At 37.7% G+C, this 24,894-nt stretch overlaps 1 protein-coding gene across 1 annotated transcript in view; it reads right to left on the minus strand.

The window, feature by feature from the left end:
* The window catches only part of LOC145990460 (DNA-directed RNA polymerase II subunit RPB7), a 54,499-nt gene extending 37,263 nt beyond the window's left edge, over window positions 1-17,236 (minus strand). The window contains exon 1 of the mRNA XM_083126153.1: window positions 17,225-17,236. Within this exon, the coding sequence (XP_082982279.1) occupies window positions 17,225-17,236 (12 nt within the window). The remainder of the gene's footprint in view (window positions 1-17,224) is intronic.
* Between the last annotated feature and the right edge of the window lie 7,658 nt (window positions 17,237-24,894).

Here is a 24,894-nt window from a genome sequence, read left to right on the forward strand (position 1 = left end):
CTCTACTTTAAAAAATAATAAACTTAAGATTTTTCTTCAAAACTGAATATCAGTTTTCGCCCTACATTTTAGCAAATTGCATTAGAGATGGTGACAAAAGGTACAGAACATAAAATGTAGCTTGAAATGTACTGAAAACAATGTTTTTTACCGCAAACTTCTAACATCTTTCTTCCTGAAATGGTTTGAAATTTTACATACTGTAAGGCAAAATGGATAAATTAATTTAATAGTCTACCCAACTTGAGCCGAAGACTGCACCTGATATACTGGGTGTACACAAATGAATATCGGTTTAAAACTTTTATATTTTCTATGCTATACACATTACAAATATGAACCATATATGAAATGAAAGAGTAACTCACCAAGTTTCTATTCTACAGATGCGCAAAATTTGTTCCCTAACTCTGCCGTTTGGCGGAGCAATTCCTAAAGATGGCAACTCCCGAGCGTAAGTCTTGTGTGTTGGAAAAGTTCAACGGGCGTATCGGCGAAGATTTGGAAGTGACCCTCCATCTGACAACATTAGTAGGTGGTATAACCAGTTTAAGATGACAGGATGCCTGTGTAAAGGGAAAAGTTCAGGACGGTCGCGTGTATCAGACGAGAAGGTGGAAAGCATCAGAAAGCTTTCACTCACAGTCCTAGAAAATCTGTGCAGCGGGCGAGTCAAGAACTAGCAATGCCAACAATGACAGTGTGGAAAGGGTTAAGGAAAAGACTCCAAATGAAACTGTACCATCTGAAAAGTGAACACACATAATGTTTGTATGTGGGGGGTGCAGAACCCACGGTAAACTACGCAGCACGTATGGGATTCACTCAAAGTTAATGTCTTTTGTGCAGTACCTAAACAACAAGTTTATGGGCTGTTCTTTTTTATGGAAGAAACCGTTACTGGAATTTCATATCTAGACATGCTACAAAATTGGCTCTTTCCGCTACTGGAGGATAACAACACATCATTTGGCAACAAGACTGTACACTCCCCCTCACTTTCATAACGTAGTGCGAGAATGGTTAAATGAAGTTTTTCCCCATTGTTGGATCGGTCGTCATGACTTGCACCTTCTCCAGTGGCCTCCAAGGTCCCCTGACCTCACCCCCTGTGACTTTTCTGTGGGGCTATGTAAAAGATCGTGTTTATGTACCACCGCTACCTGCCAGCCTACCTGAGTTGAGACGCAGGATTGTTGCAGCAACAGAGTCGATTACACCAGACTTGCTAAGTTTAGTGTGGCAATAAATGGAGTACCGGCTGGATGTGTGCCATATCTTGGTGAGTTACTCTTTCATTTCGTATATGGTTCATATTTGTAATGTGTATAGCATAGAAAATATATAAGTTTAAAACTCCAATATTCATTTGTGTACCCCCTGTACTATAAGACTTTCAACACAGTTTTCACAAACTCATATTTATAAATACGGAGAAACTAGTACTCACTTTTATCCGCGAAGCTGTTTTTTTCTTTTTCTTTCTAAACATTCATAGATGTACCAACTTTGTCACATATATATTTTTCATTAAATATCGTTGTGATGCAAGAAAAACGTGTTAATTCGAAGAGACAGTAAACATTAAGTGACACAAAAGATATGAATTTTTGCATGCCAAAAGGTAAAAGTGGACATAAAATACACTTAAATGTTCACTATCCCTGTTTAGATATATCATATTTATCCATGATAATGGTATGTAATGCAGGCATGCCTCCTCTGCTTGCGAGGTGGGTCATCTTTAAATCCATCATCATAATCAATTTTCCCCAGCGGTCTCTCTACAGCTAGAATTGCAACAACCTCTAGGGCCTCACTGGATGATTTTTGTAAAGTGTGTACGAAGATATAGAAAGCATTGCATTCGAAAGTGTTAGAATGAGAGTGAATTAATACCTGAGGTCTGTACAGTCACGGACACTGCCGGCTTGTAATGAATACATTGACACATCGTTACAAACCGGCGGTGTCCGCGACTGTACGTGTATAAGTTTGTTTAAAGTTGTAGGAAGCAATAATTAATTTTGAAAAGAAGCTTGCATAATACGTCGTGATCATGAATTTTAGTTGCTGGAATTGTACACTGCACAAATGTAAATAATACGAAGAAAGTGTAAACCAACTCTCCATCACTTATTTACATATATTTCTTCATAATAGTTTTGCAAAGTTGCTTGAATAAAAAGTAACTCAGTTATAGTTACTGGTATTAGAAAAGTAACTAAGCCTCTTCTACAGTTACTACTGCAGAAAATATTCTTGCAAACAAATTAGACACAATGAATTGTAATAAAATAAATACATGAACAGACCATGATAAAATTAAAGTATAATTCCCGGTTTTCAAGGTGAAATTTCCAAAAATTCAAGGCTACAAACACATGTTTTCTCTATTTCAACTTATCACCACCTCTCACGACCCACACACAAATATATTAACAATAAAAGGGTGTGTGTGATTCCAATGTATCAAAAAATTCTAATTAAATTAAATTAAATGGCATATATGTTTAAAATATTTAATTTAAGGTGCAGAGTTTACATTTGCCACTTCACATACTCGAACTCAAAATATATCTACAAACACAAGTCACAAATGTTACGGTTTATATTCTAATCTATGAAAAATTGTTAATTGTATAAGAATTGCAGACTAAAATTTACCTAATCATCTTCAAGGTATCTTCCTTCTGTCGGATATTGTTCTGCAAAGGACAGTAACAAAGTAAACGGGTTGAGATAATTCTGTTTTATTTTCCACGCATCTTTCCACTCCTTCTTCGATAAAAATAAAAACTAAACTGTGAAAAACTTGCCTCGGGCATTAATATGTATCTATAAATTCAATGGGATTTGGATTAATAAAAGTTTCAATTTTTCATGTCTCCGGAGAAAAATTTACGCATAATTTCCAGAGCCAATAATTCAAGCAGAATTCCCGGTGAGTAGCCACCCTGATCAAGACTTTGCATATATATAAGACACTTTGCATGTAGTAGCATCAATTCCTCAACAATGACATGTTTCTTGATTAATTTTTATATCATAGGCATATTAGCACATAGGCTTTTTGGCCTGTCACACAACATGGGGATTAGCTCCTTAACTACATGTACATGGGCAGTGTTGTTGCCATACTTAATTGCAACACCGGTTTTATTTGTCAGGGGTCTAAAAAGAAAATAAAAGATGTCTATTAACCCGGGAGGATGCATGTGGTGGGGATTTGACCGTAAATTTCTGCCTTTGCTTGCCTTTTTGCACATTCGTGTTGGTTTGGCTGGACATGTGGGTGACTAGTTTTAATAGTGGCCTTCTAGCATTTATAAGGGACAATTCAGTTTCGTCTGTGGTGCTTTTGACCATGCACGCTTAAACAATAGATATTTATTGAATTTTTCTCCATAATTATGAACCCGGAAGAGGAGGTTGGAAAACTTCAAAACTGAGGAACAACATGATAAAGAACTTGAATGGCAATTTCAAAGAGTATGATGAAACCTTTTTTGGCGATAAAGAATGTAAATCAGAAAGATAAAGAAAATGCATCCACTGTTCAGTCTACATATTTCGTGAACACAAGTATTTTAATGTGTGGAATGTACAAATGGAAATTATCTTGGCGATGAAGAGGATATGAGGTAAAAAAGATGAAATAAAAAGAAAACGGGAGTAGTAAATGTAGAGAATATACTACAATTGTAAATACATTTTATTGTCACAATTTAGTTCTCTCTAAAACCATTGCATTAAACTTACATAAAAATATGTTTATTTTGTAATTATATTGTATGGCCCAAGTTACTTTTGATTTATTGCGATTTCATCATGCTACGAATGCAATTTTTACATGGTTCGATTTCGATGTACGTCTGTTAACATATACAGCGGAGAATTAGCGATCACTTAAGGTTTTATTCAATATATGCTTTCGTGGTTAGGTTAGGCAGGTTAGGTTTTGTTCCCTTAGCATTAACATAAAGTTCCCTTAGCATTAACATAAAGTTCCTAAATGCATTCTACTAAGGTTCTGATTTACATCTACATTCATTCCCACGTTTCTACGATATTTACTGTCGCTTGTCGACTGAGAATATCTTGTCTATGAGAAGTGCATAAGGTAATTTTTAAGTTGTTTTTTTCAACATAAATAACTTTTTTTCCGAGTCCAAACAGTGCTCATTACTTTAAGGAAGGTTCAAATTTCGTGTGACAATTATTTCCAAAATTCTACGACAATTAGTCTTTGTGCTAGGAGAAATCATAAAACAATCGGAACCGTTGGTAACTCATTTCCGTAAGTAGTTTCTTGTGTAAAAATGAAGAAATCCGTTGGGACCATACAGAAGTTTTACCAAAAAAACAAATTAAAAATTATCTTATGGGTCATTCCATGTCAGTTCAACCAGAAAAAGGTACCCATGCTCTCAGATTTTGATGATACTTGGCACATTTAATCCTTCCATGATGGTGAGAACCACAAGTTATTTTTTTTTTTTTTGCCTCTAACTTGTCTGGTTTCATTTTTATAGCCATTCAAGCTTTCAGTGATTCATCCTTTCTTCCATTCCCAAAGCCTCCAAGCGTGAGCTGCACTGTCTTAGAAAAATAATTCTATCACCCTTATAAATTAGTCAATCTTTTTTAAACTTCACAACAATGTTAACCAAGCAATAAGGATTCCAGAAAAAAAATATGCCAACATATCATATTTGTATTTTAGTACACTAATATATTAATAAAATTTTATTATGTGGTTTTTTTGGACCGAAAACATGGTTTACTAAAATTTGAATTATCATTGAAAGGGAAAGGTGCAACGCCAACACAAATATTTTTTTTAATTAACTTAGACATATGATTTAACTTACCCTGAAATAAAATTGATGGCTTTTTCATTTTTTCGGTAATAATGACAACTTATTTTTGAAAATGGCTACTGGATTTTATATTTTTTCAAATTAACTCAAAATCTAAGAATCTAGCTACAAAACATCATTGAAGCAAATTTTTAGAACATAAAATTTTAAATAATGTTTGCATAGATGCAGAGACAGAGGGGCAAGGGGGACCATGTCCTCCTCTTCCATGGAAAATTAATGTCAACCTAAAAGTATATATTTCACACATAATTCTAATTCAGTCACAGTTGTTTGTGTTTATTATTAAATAATATTGCAGGAACATGATAACGTCATATCGACGGAATGTTTCTTTAAGGGGAAGACATCTTGCAGATGTCCATGAGTGTTAGTGATTATTTGATTGAAAGTATACCCTTATAATTGCTTATATTACCTAGTCTGGCCATAAATACTGTTACAAAATTTCGGCTTGGACTGTATATCCGGTAGTCAGGCTCATGAACCATGCTTGTGCTGAAGTTCACTCCTGACCATAGTGTGTTCAGCTGTGAAAGAGCAAGCATGTTTCCTCTTGTCATTAGCATGGAGTGGGGCGAATATGAAAACAGAGTAGCTGTAATTGCTCTGCATATGGTTGGGAAATCACTCACTGAGATTTTCCAGCCCCTAAAAATCCCTAAGATCAGCAAAAGGTTTGTGTATCAGATAATCTAGATATTCACTGATACTGGTAGCATGAAAGATCGCCCAAGAGTTGGTCGACTTCACACCATATGAACAGCGGCGGCTGTTAAAGCAGTGGTGGCTCGCATCTGCCAAAATCCCATCCGGAAGCAAGTGATGATGGCACAGGACCTGAACATTTCACAACAATCAATGTTCAGGGTAATTAATGAAGACCTTGGAATTGGAGCTTACCGTTGGAGTACTGGAAATTTCCTGACAACACAAGTGAAGAAGCAGAGGGAACTGAAATCGAGATGGCTCCTGCAGCGGTATGTTGCCAATGGGCATTTCCAGATTCTCTTCACTGATAAGAAATTGTTCACCAGTGAATAAAGTTTTAACCGCCAAAATGAAAGGGTGTATGCTTCAAACTCTCGAGAAGTTTGTGAGAGAGTTCCCAAAAATCAGAGATGCCACCAGCCCTCCTCAGTCATGGTTTGGTGGGGGATAAGCTACGAGAGTTCCACCAGGCCTCATTTTTTGAGAAAAGGGCTTAAAAGCCATGCGAAAGTGTATGTGGAAAGTGTCTTGGACCCTCTCGTGACACTGTTGAACCAAACAATGTTTCACAATGAATCCTGGATGTTCAAGAAATATTCTGCCCCAGCTCATAAGGCAAGGATGACACGACGGTGACTGGAGACCAGTGTACTCGATTTCATCTCCACTCATTGATTGGCCATCTGATAGCCATGATCTCAGTACCTTGGACTACAAACTGTGCTCAGAGCTAGAGGGGACTGTCTGCAAGAAGAGGCACCCTCTAATTGAAAGTTAAAAGCACTCCTTGATAGCAGCAGGGGTGGACTTTCCCAAGACCATCCGTGCTGCAATAGATGCCTGGCCAGGGAGACTTCAAGCCTGTGTGAGGGTGAAAAGTGCACATTTTGAAAACTTATTGGTGCTATTTGTATGTAATATATGTAAGTGTAACATACTAAAAGAGCATTTAAAAATCTGAAACTATATTCAATTTATTTACAAAATAGTGTGTAACAGTATTTATGGCCAGACTAGGTAGTATGCAAATGGGTGGTTTAGGAGTGCTATGTCCAGGGCCCTTGTCCGACAGTACCCCTCGAGAATTACGTATTGTTTCTTCAATAACAAAAAAAATCAATACATTTAGACTTCGAGGGTATAAAGAAAAATGTTTTTCCAAGTGCGGAAATCACAAATAACAGAGATATTCGATCCCAAAGTATGACCCATGTAAGTTAAAATAAAACCTACCTCATAATACTTTCAATGTACAGGGCCAGAATTTCATCTGCAAGAGGCTTCAATTGAGAAAAAATTGGGTTGAAAAAGGCCACAAAATGTCAAAAATATTTTAAATGTGCTCAAAACATATTGACTATCTGAAACAAGTTGATTTAAAAGTTATAACTGAAATTGAATATGTTGTTAACCAGTCCCCTCTCTCTTTATATCTGTGTGTGGGGGAGGAGGTGGGGAGCTAGTTCTTCCCCTCAGCTATCAACTAGCATGCGTTAAAAATTGGTGCAATTGAACAAATTATATTAACAATATAATCAGTGTGGTATTTGTAGGGGGGGGGGGACAAATTATTGGCAATTTACTTACTTTTTCCCACTTCGCCATTCAATTGGAACATTTTCTCTCAGACAACTGGAAGCTCTAACAGGCGAACACAGATGTGGACTTAAGCGCTGTTCTATTCCTGGAACTGTCAAACAAGTAGCCAGGGTTGAAGACCACCTCCCCTCTTCCCTTTTCTTTGTCCACGGAATTTGGCAGGAAAGTGCCACCGCAATCAATGTGAAAGTTACAAATTAGTTGTCACGTGGCTCGAACTTGTCACCACAGAACGTCTGTATTTGTATGAGTGGAACAATAGTGCACGAAGATAGCCTTCATGGAATTTTTGACATAAGCGCGATAGCCCTTTCCGAAGTCTTTTTTAAAGAACATTTGAGCAAATTTTTAAAACAATGAACTAGATTTCTTTGTGAAGCTAGAATGTTAGCGGAAACAATTTGTATTACAAGTTCCAGACTCTGTAATATCAGGAATCTGCATTCAAAATCAACGAAATGTGGTTGTGGTGAAGGCTGTGTTGGTCAAAGGATGGGTTCTGAAAATTTGCAAGTGGATCTCCACAAGAAGGCAGGACTATTAAAGTGATAAGTTCCTTTTGATTGTTGGTTGCCTGTGAAAAACAAATGAAAAATTACACTGCCATGGCAGGATGTATCTAGTGATGTTACACGTACATTATCTTTCAACATCACTGAATTGAAACACATGGGTCGGTCCCTGTGGTGGAGTGGTTAGCACATTGTGCTATGACACCAAGTGTCCCGGGTTGGAATCCCAGCCTGGGCATGGGTGTTTGTGAGTGTCCATTCATCAATTTCATCATATCATCACTCATTGAGTGGCATAAAACACATGTGGAGTGACCCCATTTACCATTTAAAATTGTCAACCCCCTCCCCACCCAAACAACCCCTCTCCTCTAGCGGCCACAAACATGTGTGTATATAGCTATGAGGGTGAATCAAATATGAACGAGCCTTGTGCGGAAAAACAAAATTTATTGAAGGAAACGGAGACATTGCTACATCCTATTTTTCTACGTAGTCTCCACACTTAGTGATACATTTTTCCCAACATTGTGGTAGATTCTCGATGCCGTTCTCGTAGAATGAAGCTGGGCAGGTAGCCAACCAGTTGCGCACAAAGGTTTCCACCTGATTGTTGGTCGCAAATCGCTCGCCCCCAAGTGCTTCTTTGAGGGGTCCGAACAGGTGAAAATCACATGGTGAAAGGTCTGGGCTGTACGGTGGATGTGGAAGCGGTTCCCAGTGCATTTCCACCAGTTTCTGCCAAGTAACACCTGCTGCATGGGGTCTGGCGTTGTCGTGGAGGAACAAGTCCTGGCGGATGGGACAGCCTCGTCGTTTGCGTCGATACTGCACCTTAACTTGATCCAGGAGGCCGCAGTAGTAGGGTGCGTTGATGGTCCGACGTTCGTGTAAGAAATCCACCAGTAGGATCCCCCTCCAGTCCCAAAACACCATGGCCAACACCTTCCCCACAGACAACCAAACTTTGGCCTTCACGGGGTTTCCTCCTCCACTCCATGCTGGCACGCTTGGATGCTGGGGTGTAATGATGCACCCATGTCTCGTCACAGGTAACGATGCGATGCAAACACGCTTCCCCTTCCACGTCAAAACGAGTGTGAAGCTGGTGAGTAATGCTAACTCGGTCATCTTTTTGAGCAACATTCAGCAGCTTGGGAACCCACCGAGCTGTGATTTTGCGGAAGCCCAAGTGCTTTGTGATGATTGATTGGACACTTCCATAGCTCACACCTAGTTATGCCGCAATTTGCTTCTCAATGACTCGGTGATGCTGTTCGACAAGCTCACCAACATGAGCCATGTTGTAATTCGTCACACTGGTGCAAGGACGACAGGGGTGCACTTCATTTGCAACACGTTCACGGCTTTGCTGGAATTTCTTACACCACACCTTCACTCTAACCCACGAGAGGGTACCATTCCCAAACTGGCCCTGCAGTTTCCGGTAAATTTCGGCCGGTTTGACATTTTCCTGGGTGGGGAACTTGATGATTATGCATTGCGCAACAGACACTGGCACACAATCATCGTGAGAGCTACTAAACGAAGCATGCGACACGCCAGCTGTTCTGGTTCCTGACTCACGACAGCCCCACCTACCGGCCACACATGCCCAATCACACCCTGCTACCCATTCCGCCGCTTAGCCAATCAAGGCTCGTTCATATTTGATTCACCCTCGTATATACACACACACACACAGCATATAAAGCATTATCTCATGCTGTCTCTAGACAGTCAGTAGAATTTCCCCCACTCTGGAAATTTCTTAAATACCACACTGAATATAATATAATATAATAATATAAGCAACATTAAAATATGCTGCAACGTAAGCAAATATATGACTACAAACACAAGAGAATAAAAAGCATTACACAAGCCTTGCCCATGGCGTAGTAGCAAAGTTATTTCCATTATCCCATCTGAGTGTACAGCAACAAACAATATTCATCCAATAATATTCACATACGTGATAGATTTTTGGAATATTCATATGCAAAGAAATGAATGTGGATACCAAAAGGAAGGATTAAAAATCATAAATACTAGAGTTTGGTTTCCAATTAAAAATTAATCAGTAGACCTAAATAAAAATGATTTAGATCAAAATTTAGCTTATTCAATTCTGCATTAATCTATGTTATCCAATTTTTTCTCCAGTATGCCTTCTATTTTATTATCAGTATGAGAAATTGACCTTTTTTGGAGTTTTGCAAACTATCTCTCTCTTTGAAATTTTACAAATAAAGAACTGGTGGTCCAGTCATGATGAAATTTTAATACGGTGCAGGCAGAAAAGTTTTTAACACAAATCTTAATTTTCAGAATTCAAAAATTGGTCAAAAAACTGTCCTTCTCAATTTGTGAAACAACTTTTTCTTAGGATTGGTCTTACGACCTTCATCTTCTTTTTAAACCCTTTGCATCTGTTATTAAAATGCAGTATCATTGTCAATTCACATTGGAAAAATGTATTTGATACAGATTTTTATTCCGCAGAGTAAAGATATATGTGGAACGTGGCAACACTGCTCACACTGACAGCCCGCAGTTCCCATGTTTCAACAACATGGTGGTGCCACATTCCACATACATCTTTACTCCATGGAATAAAAACTGTGTAAAATCAGTTTTGTAATGTAAATTGATAATGATACTGTATTTTAAAATCCGATGCAAAGTGCTTCAAAACATGGACAATATTGTACTTGTAGGGCTACCCAATAATTAGAAAAAGTTGTTCCACAAAATTGATAAGAATGTTTCTTTGACCAACTTTAAAAATCTGAAAATTAAGAATTGTGTTTAAAATCTTTCTGTCTGCACCATATTAAAATTTCATCATGATCGGATTTATTTAAAGAATTTAATAGAGGGAGATAATTTGCAAAACTAAAAAAAGCAGCACCTTTTTTCTCATCCCAATAAAAAATAGAAGGCATACTGGAAAAAAAAATTGTTACCATACATTAACGCAGAATTGAATAAGCTAAATTTTGATGTAATTCGTTTTTATGTAGGTCAACTGGCTAATTTTTAATTGGAGTCCAAACTCTAGTCTCCATGATTTTTAATCTGACAATAAGTATTGATGGCACCAGTCACCAAGGTAATCAAATCTACAACTTAAAATAATACAAAGTACATTCCTCATTAATTTCATTTCATGTGTTAAAAAGTTAAAAGCATATAGACTACTTTTTAAAATATGCCTTTTTCCTAATAAATGTAAATAAACCAATATTGAAATTATAAGGATATTCTTTCAGGTCAAATAACACAGGTCAACAATGAAAATGCTTCGGAGATAAAAGTAACCAATTCTTACTAATTTGAGGGTGCTGATAACGAATATGACATTTGTTTTTGAAGATTGGTTCGAGTTTCGAAGAAATACATTATCGCCGGATGTGGTCCGGCGCGCAAAATAAGGGTTTGTGACAACAGCAGCTGTCTCCATATTTCAATAAATATCCATTGTTTGACTGTTAGCTTTATCACTATACTTGCCGGCATCCATGGCAGAGTGGTTAGCACATCGCGCTACGATGCCAGGAGTCCCGGGTTAGAATCCTGGCCTGGCATGGATGTTTGTGACTGTCCATTCATCAATTTCATTATATCATCTCATCCTCATCTTCGCAAATTAGTCAAAAGTGGCACAAGAAGCAAAGTAAAATAAAGCAATTCAATTCAACAATTTATCACTATCCTTATCTCTAGCACGTGATCGCTGACAGAGAATCATCAACCACATCACGCTTCAGTTTGTATTGAAGATTTTGCCAGGTGAAACGTGTTCCTGTGTAGTTCCAATTTGAACTCCCGGACATGGTCGTGGTGAAATTTTGTGTATTTTTTTTTTTTTTTTTTTTATCGTATTATGACTCTACTGATCAGAAACTTGTCGCGTAAGTTAGTTGTTGTGGTGAGATATTGGATGAGTGTGTGGTGTTATTTCTTTTTATCATTATATGACTCTACTGACCAGAAACATGTCGCGTAAATGTGTTAACAGTGCAGACAATTTTTGTTATGTTTGCGGCGAAATAACATTTGTCGATCAAAAAAGATATTTCATGCCAATCATAAAGAAAGCCTACCACTTGTACCACACATTTGTTGTAATATGTGTTCGACAAACTTGCGGGACTGGCTACATGGAAAAAGACCACGCATCCCGTTTGCAGTTCCAATGATATGGAGAAAACCGACAGATCATAATTCAAACTGCTATTTTTGCATGGTTCCTCCAATTAAAGGCCTATCCAAAAAAAAAAGTGGACTATCACTTATCCCATTATTCCTTCAGCTATTCGTCCTGTGCCACATTCTGAAGAACTACCTGTTCCACAACCTCCCACATTGTACTCCAGTGATTCATCCGACGAAGAGCAACAGGTGGCTAAACTCAACGCAGGAATGCCAAATCCTGTTGCAGATTCCTCGTCATCCATCGATCCTGAATTCACAGCCAACATATCATCATCTAATCGCCATCTGATCACTCAACATGAATTAAATTACCTTGCGAGGAACCTGGGGTTGTCAAAAAGTGGTGCAGAACTACTGGCATCCAGACTCAAGCAGTGGAGAGCTCTTGCAGAAGATGTTAAAGTATCCGTGTTTCGGACACGTCAGAAACCCCTGGAAGAGTATTTTTCAGTGGAAAGTGACATAGTGTGTTGTAAAAATGTGACTGGTCTTATGAGTAAACTTAACATAGAACATAATCCCGATGAATGGCGGCTGTTCATAGATGCATCAAAACTAAGTCTAATACCTGTGTTAGTGAACAATGGAAATGAGTTGCCATCAATCCCAATCGGTTATGGAGTGCACTTGAAGGAGACATATGCAAACATGGAAGAACTGCTGAAAGCCATAAATTATAACGAATACAATTGGAATATTTGTGGAGACTTCAAAGTTCTAGCCATACTTCTTGGCCTGCAGCTCGGCTACACAAAATACTGCTGTTTCTTATGCGAGTGGGATAGCCGTGATAAGGCTTCCCACTACTTAAGGAAAGACTGGCCACTCCGTAAATCTTTGGAGCCAGGAACAAAGAACGTTCAACATGTTCCTTTGATAGCTCCCAGCAGGGTTTTACTTCCCCCTTTACATATTAAACTAGGTTTAATCAAGATCTTCGTTAAAGGTACGAACCAAGCCAGTGATGCATTCAAGTATATTTGGCTTAAATTTCCACGAATTAGTGAAACTAAAATCAGGGAGGGAATATTTATTGGCCCTCAGACTCAAGAACTCCTCAATGATCCTGCATTTGATGCACTGTTAGAAGATATGGTGAAGATTGCATGGGACTCTTTCCGAAATGTGGTGACAATTTTTTTGGGAAACGTGCGGACTCAGAATTATAAGGAACTAGTGGAGCACCTAATATCTTTCTACCAAGCAATGGGGTGTCATACGTCACTAAAAATACATATGTTACACTCCCACATAAACTTATTTCCAGGAAATTGCGGAGCAGTCAGCGATGAACATGGGGAACATTTCCACCAAGTTATATCTACAATGGAGAAACGATATCAGGGCCACTGGAGCAAGTCTATGCTTGCTGGTTATTGTTGGACAATCGCCAGAGATGTTCCAGAACCACAATACACTTAACTCGAACCAATTCAGCATTTTATTATTATTTTCATATTCAGCACCCTCAATTCCATAAGGAAATGTACTTTTCATTTCCGAAGCATGAAAAAAGTTAAAATTTGTTGTCCAGTGTAATCATTAAGAGCAAAACATTCAAAAAGGAATTTCTTTGGTGGTGGTAGTGTGTATGAGGGGGGAGAGGGTAAACAAGGAAAATTCCCCTCCTAACAGTGTTCCCCCCTTAAAGAAACACTTCATCAATATAAAGTATCTTCAATATTATTTAATAATAAACACAAACAACGGTGACTGAATTAGAATTATGTGTGTGAAATATATACTTTTAGGTTGACATTAATTTTTCGTGGAAGAGGACATGGTCCCCCTTGCCCCACTATGCAAACATTATTTAAAATTTTATGTTTTAAAAATTGGCTTCAATGATGTTTTGAAGCTAGATTCTTAGATTTTGAGTTAATTTGAAAAAATATAAAATCCGGTAGCCATTTTCAAAAATAAGTTGTCATATTTTCCGAAAAAATGAAAAAGCCATCAATTTTATTCCTGGGTAAGTTAAATCATATGTCTAAGTTCATTTTAAAAATATTTGTGTTGGCATTGCACATTTCCCTTTCAATGATAATTCAAATTTTAGTAAACCATGTTTTCAGTCCAAAAAAAATCACATAATAAAATTTTATTAATTTATAAGTGTACTAAAATATAAATATGATATGTTGGCATTTTTTTTTCTGGAATCCTTATTGCTTGGTTAACATTGCTGTCAAGTTTCAAAAAGAATGAATAATTTATAAGGGAGATAGAATTATTTTTCTCATGCTTGCAGGCTCTGGGAATGGAAGAAAGGATGAATCACTGAATGTTTGAAGTGCTATGAAAATGAAAACAGACACGTTATTGGCAAAAAAAAAAAAAACTATGTGGTTTCTCACCACTATGGAAGGATTAAATGTGCCAAGTATCATCAAAATCTGAGAGCACGGGTTCCCAAACCCAATTTTTTTTGGTTGAATTGACATGGAATGACCCTTATGCAAGTATGCGCACTTCACATGGACAAAGCATTATCCGTTGATAGAAGCAACAGTAAGTATTGTATACTAGTGGGTATGAATGTAGAAGTAAATTGGAACCTTTCTGAAACTAATCAGCACAGTTTTCATTTCGAAAAAGTCAAATTTATGGGCATTAAGATGTTAGAGATACCTTACGCAAAACTCCTAGTTTTGCATGCATGAAGCATTCCACAGACTACTACCGCTATTCCCCTGGTTTCGTGTTTGAGATCAGCAATACCGCTATCAGTAGTACAAAGTATTTAAGCATCTTATTTTAATGCTAACAGAACAAAACCTGACATGCCTAACCTAAGAACGAAAGGGTTATTATCAAAATGCTAAGAGAACTAAACATGACCAACCTAACCTAAATACAAAAGCATTTATTGAACATCATCTTCAAACATTTTTGCGGGAAAAATGGCCCAAGTTATTGTTTTATTGCGATTTCATCATGCTATGAATGCAATTTTAACATGGTTCGATTTAGATTTACTTCTGTTAACACATACTGCGGAGATTTAGCGATTACTTAAGATTTTGTTCAATATATGCTTTCGTAGTTAGGTTAGGAAGGCCAGGTTTGGTTTTCTTAGTAGTCAATTAAAATAAAGTCCCTAAATGTATTCTACTAACGTTCCAATTTACTTCTACATTAATTCCCACTACTCTAAGTCACTTGTCAATGGAAAATACATTGTCCATGGGAAGTGTGCAAGCATGCGTAAGGTAAATTTTAAGTTGTTTTTTTCAACATATATAAAATATGTCAATAATACGTAGCGCTAGTAATAGAAGAAAAATCGTGCACGTAATTTTGACATTTGTAAATTCGATTTGGATAGTTACATTTTGAAAACAAAAGTTTAGAACCATGCACTATTTTCTTGTAAGACTTTTAAAATTACATTTGTTCCTTATTTACAGCCTTATGAATATTATTATTGTTTGAACTTTTCCCCTTCATTCTTAATGTACGAACAGGCTTGTCAATCAAAACCTTTTCTTAAAATATTCTATGTTTAATAAAACCATGTTAATACATTTTGAAATGAAGAATAAAACTCCAATATAAGGAAAATAACCAAAGTAATGTTAACAAAGAATCTTTATTTTGTTTTCATGATGTAGAGGTTGTTATAAAAATAGATTCCTTTATGTACGTAAAATTTACGTAGTGCTAGTTACACTGTAATATTGGAACATGTTAGTGTTCTAGGGTTAAGGAAGGTTCAAATTTTGTGTGACAATGTTCGCAAAAATTCTATGATAATTAGTCTTTCTGGTATATATTCAGAATACCGGCAGTATCTCCGATTACTTTCAAATTCGGCATACTCACTAATTTTGACCTCGTAATCACGAATCTGCAGTTAAAATTGGCGGTCACGTCTAGAAATTGCAAAATAAGCTTGTCAATTACCACTATGCAATAACATGGAAACCATGTTTCTGATATGAAGATGTCTTCCTTTCCGCACAACGGTCTTGCTACCATAGTCCTTACAAAACGTTCCTCAAGTGTTGTGCAATAATTGACCCCCATTACATGGAGCATTCATTTGCATGTGAGAAAATGACGTCTTGCGTAAAGTCGAAAAATATGTTTACCCCACGAACCATTCACGGTAAGCTTAGGTTAGGTTAGGCAAGCATAGTAAAAATTAAGTGTGATCGTAAACATATTTTGAAACGCTAATCATTGCAAAAATAGTTGTTTTCTTCATAAATCAATGGTGTTTACTCCGTTCACAGACCCACTTTTTTAGACTTATTTCGCAATTTCTAGACGTGACCGCCAAATTTTAACTGCAGATTCGTGATTACGAGGTCAAAATTAGCGAGTATGCCGAATTTCAAAGCAATTGAAGATACTTCCGGTATTCTGTATTTGCTCAGTCTTTCTGCTAGGAGAATTTTAAAAAAATCAAAAAAAATCCATTACCGGAAAAAGAAAGTGCACATATGAACACCGCATGGTAAATGAACAAATTCCGTGAACAGGCACTGGAAACCCCATCATACCTCACACATGTGACCTAGGTATGAGAGGCAGTTCGCAACTAAGTCAATAGTAAATGAATGGCTGTTGCCAAGTACAGAATTACTTGGAAGTAAAAACCAGTGTCAAGGAAACATGCAGCAAGTAATCACTAAAACTTCGTAGTATGTGTAAACAGAAGTAAATCGAAATTAGACCATGTAAAAAATGCATATGTAGCATGATGAAATTGAGAAAAAAAAAAGAAAAAAAGGAACTTGGGCCTAAAGGGGTACTCAGCACACAAGGAAAATCAGGACAACATGACTCCACAGAGGATTATCCTGGCTGTGGACAGGCGCCACAGCCTCGTTTGCCTTCAAGAAGCAGTTAACAGAGTGTTTTATGGAGAAGTGAGGTTGACTTTTGGGTGGCTTACCAGAACCTGACCTCCTATTCCCCATTTCTAGCAAGACTGCCGCAAACCAAATTAATGCAGCAATCCACCCAAAACACTAAAATCTTCACGGACATTTGGAAACTATGAATTGCAATGAGGCGTGGATATCATACACTTTACAACGAAGCCTAGCTTTCTTGCCTCACGAAAATCGTTTCACCTTAGCATCCAGAGAAACATTTAAAAACAGTTGATAGCGTTGCCCTTCCAAACAATGCTTCATATTAAAAATGTTGCATGTGCTATAACACAAATTTTAGTACTTGTCTATTACTATTACAACCGTACATACAACCTTATGTTAACTACATATGTAGTACCGAATCTTAAATTGTAATCATGAACATTTTTTTGTACATAAATCATAAACTTACATGATAAAACATATTCAATGAAGTTACACTCAATGAAGTTACACTCAATGAAACTACTTAATTACAGGCTTATATATTGAGAAGGTTCCCCGTAATTACGCAAATAACCTAATCTGTGCAAATGACATTCCTGACGATAGAAACATTTTAAAACAGCAGTTGCCACAGATTACAACCAGAGCGATCGATATGCTGTGCATAGACAAACTACCAAGATCTGTCAGCCAGAGAGAAGTCTCACTTATCGCACAAAACGCACACACCTTTTGGGTCAAGCCCTGATTTTGTCTTCTGACGTGTGCAGGGACGGCGCCAGGGGTGGGCAAGCGCCCACCAAAAAATTCCTGTGCCCACCCGATTGCCCACCCAATCAAATTCAATAAGTACATATACTTGGAGATATATGGATGATTCGATAAATAAGTGTATTCTGGTGTTCATAACATGTATATTTTACTTGTGAATATTATCTATGCTAGAAATATTCACATATTATCAACCCATAAAAAGCCAATTTTGTTATTAGAAAGTGAAAGTAAATACTAGAGCTATTGAAACAAAATGAACTTGTGGACTGCAGCTCCGAGCCTCCACATTACGTATATAAATTCCGGTCTGGGTATGGTTAAAATAATCTCCAAATAAACAAATAAAAACATCATCTTAGCGTTACTTCCTCCGGCAACACAATACATTATTTTGATATTTTTAATTATTATTATTAGAATAATTTAATCAAGAATACTTAGATGGGCAGGCCATGTGACACGAATGGCAGAGGAAAAAAATAGTTTACAGGATTCTTGTTGGGAAACCTGATGGCAAGAGACCAGTAGGAAAGCCAAGACGAGGATGGAGGGATAACGTTGAGATGGACCTAAAAGAAATCGGCAAGGATCGAAATGATTGGATTGATCTTGCCCCGAATAGGGACAGATGGAAGGCTTCTGTTGCTGAAGCCATAAACCTTCGGGTTTAATTATGCTAGAGATTATAATATACTTTTAATTAGCTCTGTATTAAAATTCCAGAAGTGTCCCTTTTTTATTTCATTACAATTTTTATGTACTTGTTATCTTCAAATATCAATATGGTATGCGAAATATCAACTTTATATTCATTTTACTAATAAGAAGGAATCACAATAGTCACTACAATACTGCAGTGAATAAATTTTAATAAACCAGTTATGTATGGAAAAAGCTACAGAATTATTCAATTGCTAATGAGTGGCTTATCCTATTTAGAAATCCTCGTTCCATACATAAATTTTGCCACATGAATCTGCCGAAAATGTCAACAGAATCTGTACATGCAGCTGAAGTAAAGAAAAAAGTTATGTCACGAAGTATCCAGAAGACGATTTTGTTAGTTTGTTTTTAAGCCCACTTTTATGCTCAGATAGGCTAATCGGGACTAAACCTACAGTTTAACGTGGAACCAGTGTGCATTGTGCTTCCACCAGAGGAGGGGGGGAGTCGAACACAGGACGTCTTCATTATAATGCGACAGCGTTATGCCTTTGGGGAAAAATATACAGAAAAAACTCGCACCAAACGTGGCATTTTATCACCACAGAAGATGCGTCCATTTTAGGAGGGTTATTGCCTGAGACGAACATTTGAGACTTTCGGAAAACAACATCATTGTTCACGGAATTAGCTGCCTTGACTTGATCCATTAATGAAACGCTGTGCAATTGAAACTACCATCTCAACTTTCTAAGAGGTATGAACTAATGTAACTCCATTTTTGGAAGAGTAGATGTGGTTGATTTGTCATATTTAACCTTTAAACAGCCGAGCCGGTTTTCGAAAGTAACCCCTCTCTCGCGGCGGTCTTTGCGCGCAATTTTTAAATTTTTGCACTTATTTCAGAAAAACGTTATATCCCTGAGACTATTTGAGCAATCTACTTCGGATAAATTTTGTTTGAAAACAAAAACATCGGAGCACGCGACCGTATACAATTTAGAAAACCCAAGTGAGAAAAACGGGGTTGGGAGGGGCCAAGTCCCCAAATTTCAATGAAAAAATCGCGTTCGCCCCCTCTTCTCCTGTTATTTTGGAAAAAGGGCGCAAAATTTTGCATTGTTTTCAAAGACTAGACCTTTTCCAACAAAGTGAAACTTCTTTCAAGTTCTAGTTCTCATACAGGCTGAACTATGACGCAATATGTACAATCCTGCATTTTGGCAAAAAAGGCTAATTTGCATATTAGAGAATACATTAGTATATCTCGGAGACTATTTGAGCAATCTACTTCGGATAACTTTTTGTTTGAAAGCAAAAACATCGGAGCACGCGACCATGTACAATTCAGAAAGCCCAACTGAGAAAAACGCGGTTGGGAGGTGCCAAGTCCCCAAATTTCAATGAAAAACAAATCTGGCGTTCGCCCCCTCTTCTCCCGTTACTTTGAAAAAAGGGCGCAAACTTTTGCATTGTTTTCAAAGAGAAGACCTTTTGCAACAAAGTGAAACTTGTTTCAAGTTCTAGTTCTCATACAAGCTGAAATATGACGCAATATGTACAATTTGCATTTTGGCTAAAAATAGCTAATTTGCATATTAGAGAAAGGGGGAGGGGGGTTCTTCCAGATGACATTTCAAAGTCTTATCTCAACATCTGTCAGCGTTTACAACCTCACATACAAGTATGAAGGTCCTAAAAGCACGTGAATGTTGTAATCGGCACCATGGATCATATATGACCCATTGGCTGTTTAAAGGTTAAAGTCATTTTTCTGCTAATTTTGATAATGATGACGATAAGGTTCAATGGTGATTACATTAAAGTTAGGAAGGGGCGAAAACAAACACAAGCTGACACTCAAAATACAAACCCTCATAAATTATTACTTTGACAGTGGTTCCAAGCACCAGGGACTCGTTGCCCTGAAAGAATAAAGTTTCCAGGGTGTGCTGCACAGGATAGAGGTTGACATTCTAGTGTGTTCGAAATGGTCACACCATGCAACCCAAGTCATTATGAAAAATATATGAATTATTACTGGCACGGTTATCAACTTCGATGAATTCCTTGTGTCCTAAATCATTTTGTCACCTCAAAAAATATGTTCATGTAACCATACGGGTATTGCTTCTCCCGCATTAGTAACATGAGAGTTCAGAAACGAATAGCAACTTAGCTAATAATCTCTTCAATTCTGAACAGATTTTTTGATCTTACTTGTTTGTGAGTGATATTCTGTCAAAATAGCCTTTCATTAGCCTAGGAATACTTCATGGACAAAGAACAAAGAATTTGATTTCCGTGTATGTTTTAAATCATTCCTAATAAGACGTTCATTTTAATCCAAACATTCAGTGGCGGCGATTAGGAGGAGCGAGAAGTGGGGGATGCAGTTCCGCCGCCACATTTTGCCACTTTTTGCCCCCGCACTATGGTCTCTTTATGCTAAGCCTTTCCTACCAAGAAAGAGTATATTGTCCTTGCCCCTCAAATGTTGGAACCCAATCGCTGCTACTACAAACATTCAGATAGATTTGTCAGTTGTACAAACCTTGTAAGCTAAGAAAAGTAACCCCCAAGGAGTAAGAAAACTCTATCAGTCAAAAACTCATACGATGAAAATACTATGCTCAGGCACATGCATTTAAATTACGAGAAACTTCACGATTGTCTACCATCGCACTATCTATCATTGTCGCCGAATACATCAAATCAAGTATGTGTCCTATATTTGCAACACAAGCTTAAACCTAATTCACATTTATTTCACTGTATTAACATGCATGAAAGAATGTGATTAGAATGTATGGCTGGGGTATGGCTGCGCATGTGTAAACGCTTCCTTGAAATAATTGTGTCCATCAGAGACAAAGCGAAAGGAAATGGAACAAGATGCGACAATAGATTAGAAAATAATAAGAAAGAAAACAAGAAAAGGGAAGGGAAAAGAAGTAAGAGGAAAATCGGGAGTGTAAGAGAGAGGGGGATACATACATCTTACGTACACATACATGGTCTTACATTTATACTGCCCACCCTAATATATCAATAAGGAGCTTCTGCCCACCCGGTCGAAAATTTCTGGCGCCGCCCCTGGACGTGTGCCTAAATGTTTGCGTTGTTAGGTCAGGTATGTTCGATTTTGGTTAATACATTTCTCTTTGCAAGTAGTGACTCAATCAAGGGATCGAAATTGCGCGATAGAAGAGTGACAGCAGTGATCAGCTTCTGCAGTAACGTATACTGCTTCGCACCGCCCTCTTCCTTTCCTCTCCTTCTCTACCGTTACGTGTGCGACCTTGCTTCAGAGTTCTAAGATAGAAATATCAACAATACAGTCCACATAACAAGAATAAATTACAATTTGATTCCCAGGGTAGAGTATAAACCTAACAATAACAGTATCATCAGCTTACGTCAGGAGACGAGAGGCGGGACTTGAACATGCACAAAAAAGGTGTTTGTGTTTTGTGCGATACGTTAGACCTGGTTAGACACAACTACATCATATGGAGGAGAGGTACGTACCATCGGTAACTAACGAGCAATTCTGCATTACAGAAGCACGTTTTATTTTGGCAGTGTCTGCTGCCAATTTATTTTTCTGCTGGAACCTCAAAAAAGATGCGCGTGGCAGTAGACTCGGTCTTTGTTTTATCGTGATTTCATCATGCTATGTATGCAATTACGTCTATAACACATACTGTAAAGTTGTAGCGATTACTTTCAGAAAAATATTTTAAGATTAGGTCCCTCAGCGTCAGCATTCTTCTAATAATAAACCTAAATGCTCTCCTAGTTAGGTTAATTTCTGTTAGCATTAAAATAATATCGTTAAATGCTTTCTAAAGAAAAAGGTTCTAAATTACCTGTACATTCATTCCCACTAACCATAAACTTTCATTTCTCTCGTCTTAATCTGTTCTTAAGATTTGTAACATCCTCTTAGCAGACGAATTACGTGGCAGCAGCAAATTTGATGCTTATTCTTACTGCTGACACGTGCGTGGCAGCAGACTCGGCCTTTTATTTTTGAATTGGTGTTTTAAGTTCATTATATGCACATATAGGCTAATAGGAACTGAACCTACAGTTTAAAGTGCGATGCTGACCACTGATTGATTTAATTGTTGTCTTGAGTCAACTTTATGCACAGATAGGCTAATCGGCTCTGGATCAAAAGTTTTCAGAATCAAAAATAGGGTGACCAGACATACTCTTTTTAAGAGTATTATACTCTTTTAGAGGTTCATATACTCTATACTCTTTTCAATTTGCAAGAATCCCCAAATATGCTCTTCTCCTTGCTATTTAATTTCATTCATTATTTTACGCATAAAAATGCGTTAAAATCCACAGAAAGAAAAGAAACAATGAGGGTAAGTGGAGGTCAGTACAGGCTGGGTCAAATTTAAAAGTGATTGTGCCTCTTATAAAAATCTTGTTTACTCTGACTGGTACTCACAACCGGATCAAGAAAGTGTGGGGCGTTACCCCCACACCCCCTATACGCCTTCATGGCGTGGTGCTATGCACAGGGGAGCACTTTACTTTTTTTTACTTTTGGTACAAATGTTGCTTGTGAACAAAACTTCTTCAGTGTTATTAAAACATATTGGCGAGAGGAAAAAAGTACACTCCTGGTGTCGACACTGGAACAAGTAATGAAAGTGAAATTCGGTGTGGACATGACGTGTGAAGAGTTTGGACTGGCAATAAAGGACGATTTAATCATAATTTAATTACGTTAGACCCCATAAGTAATTTGAATCTGTAAAGTGTCGTCCTATTTTATAGGGGCTATAATGGAAGCAATACCAAATAGCCACCCTTGTTTTCGTTTTCTCTTTGTTTTGTGATTGCACACCTTCAACCCAAAGAGAGTAAGATTAGGGGAGAGAAATAACTCCCTATCCCTACAATGGAAACATTTTAGCAGACGGCTTGAGATGACGTCAGAAATTTTGAAACAAACTGGCCAATGAGGAACAGGCAGGTGGAATGGTGCTGCCGCCACCGTCTAGGTACCGAACTACGTTGGTTGCCATAGCAACGCAGCAAGCAAGCTATATGCAGACGTCTTTCAAATTCAACACTACAATCAATTGGATATTGAATTTAGTAGTTTCGTGTTGCGCAAAACATTAAAGGACTGAAATATGTTGTTCGATTATTAAAATCAATTAATTGTCTATACTTTAAAAAGGATATACTTATCTATTTTGATAATAGTTATCACTAGGGCCATAGAATAGTTACGGTATAGAAGATTACCCCACATTTAAACCTCACTGCGCTTGGAAATTGCAGTTCCGTCGGTGGCCAATAGATGGCGCGGCCGTCTTCTTTTGCTGTTTCCAGCACAAATTGGGGGAGAGCTCTTTCGGTGACAGTCACGTGGGTTTCAAACGTCCTTATTGGTCAGATCTCTTGTATCCCAGCAAGGCTGTTATGAATGGCAAGGGCTTTCTTTACCGCTGGTTCCCTTCCAAGCGCCGCTGTTAGGGGTGGGGTGAAGAGATGGGATGAGAGATTAAGATGAAGAGAACCGCAAAGTTCTTCGGAATCTTTTACTCGAAAGTAAAGTTGCCTTTCCTATGCAATTGTTAACAGATTCTTTGAGTGTTTATTTGAAGGCGAAATTGGGAATGTAAAATGTAGGCATTTTCAAAAAACTTTTTTTAAAAATATTTCAACTTCGCTTGTGGAAATTTCCATTAAAACTTTTGAAATGACGAGTACAGTGTGTGGGCATCCCCGATGGCGCAGTTGTAGCGTCGTCGCCTTGTAATCAAGGGGTTCCGGGTTCGATACCCGGTGGAGCTACAAGTGGTTCGGATCCCACTTTAAACTGTAGGTCTAGTCCCGATTTGCCTGAGCAAAAAGAAAAATAACAACTCATAACTGAAGTACAAACTGGGGGCAGCGAATTCCATGCACCGGCGCAACAATCATTTCTTGACTGCGACAATCTTTACTCGACCCCGCCGCACAAGAAATGAAAATGAAGTGAATAACGTGAAATTCAAATAATTTTTGTTTCACTTTGCTCGAAACAAAATCGTTTCTTTAAGATAGGGTGACCATTCGTCTCGTTTTGACCGGGAGAGTCCCGTTTCATAGGCGTGTCCCAGTTGTCCCGTCGATATTATACAAGAAACACTATTTGTCCCGTTTTTTAAAAGTCTAGGAATTAGCTTGAAAACCAAGTCTAAATTTGAGAGATTCTTAAAAAGAATGAATTTCTGTGTCTTGGCGGAAATTCAAATGTCAAATCCCGCGTTTTGTGTTAGATATTAATATGTGATGCAACTTTTTCGCGGAGCTTTATTAACAGTTAGTAAAGAATAAAGTTGTTCTCAAGAAGATTGGTTCTTCTGCAAAATACTTCTGGCACTCGTCAACTTCAGCATAGGACCAACATCCAAGGTTGATCAGAAGCCAGAAACACTATGTAGTCGTACCGAGATTATAAAAATGAATAGCTCTTGACAACGAGAGATCATATTTTACATAGATATTGTTCATGATGTATCATTTATGTGATCCATACTATAATAAATAATAAAAAAGGTAAAGTGCTCCCCTGTGCTTTGCACCACGCCATGAAGGCGTATCTCGGCCGAAGCTTGGAGTGATGTGATCCGCACCACGCCCCTGGCCACATTTACCTCCCAGAGTTTCCTCCAGATATCC

Source organism: Lepisma saccharinum, chromosome 7, assembly GCF_977018435.1.
Source record: "Lepisma saccharinum chromosome 7, izLepSacc3.1, whole genome shotgun sequence".
Lineage (NCBI taxonomy): Eukaryota > Metazoa > Arthropoda > Insecta > Zygentoma > Lepismatidae > Lepisma > Lepisma saccharinum.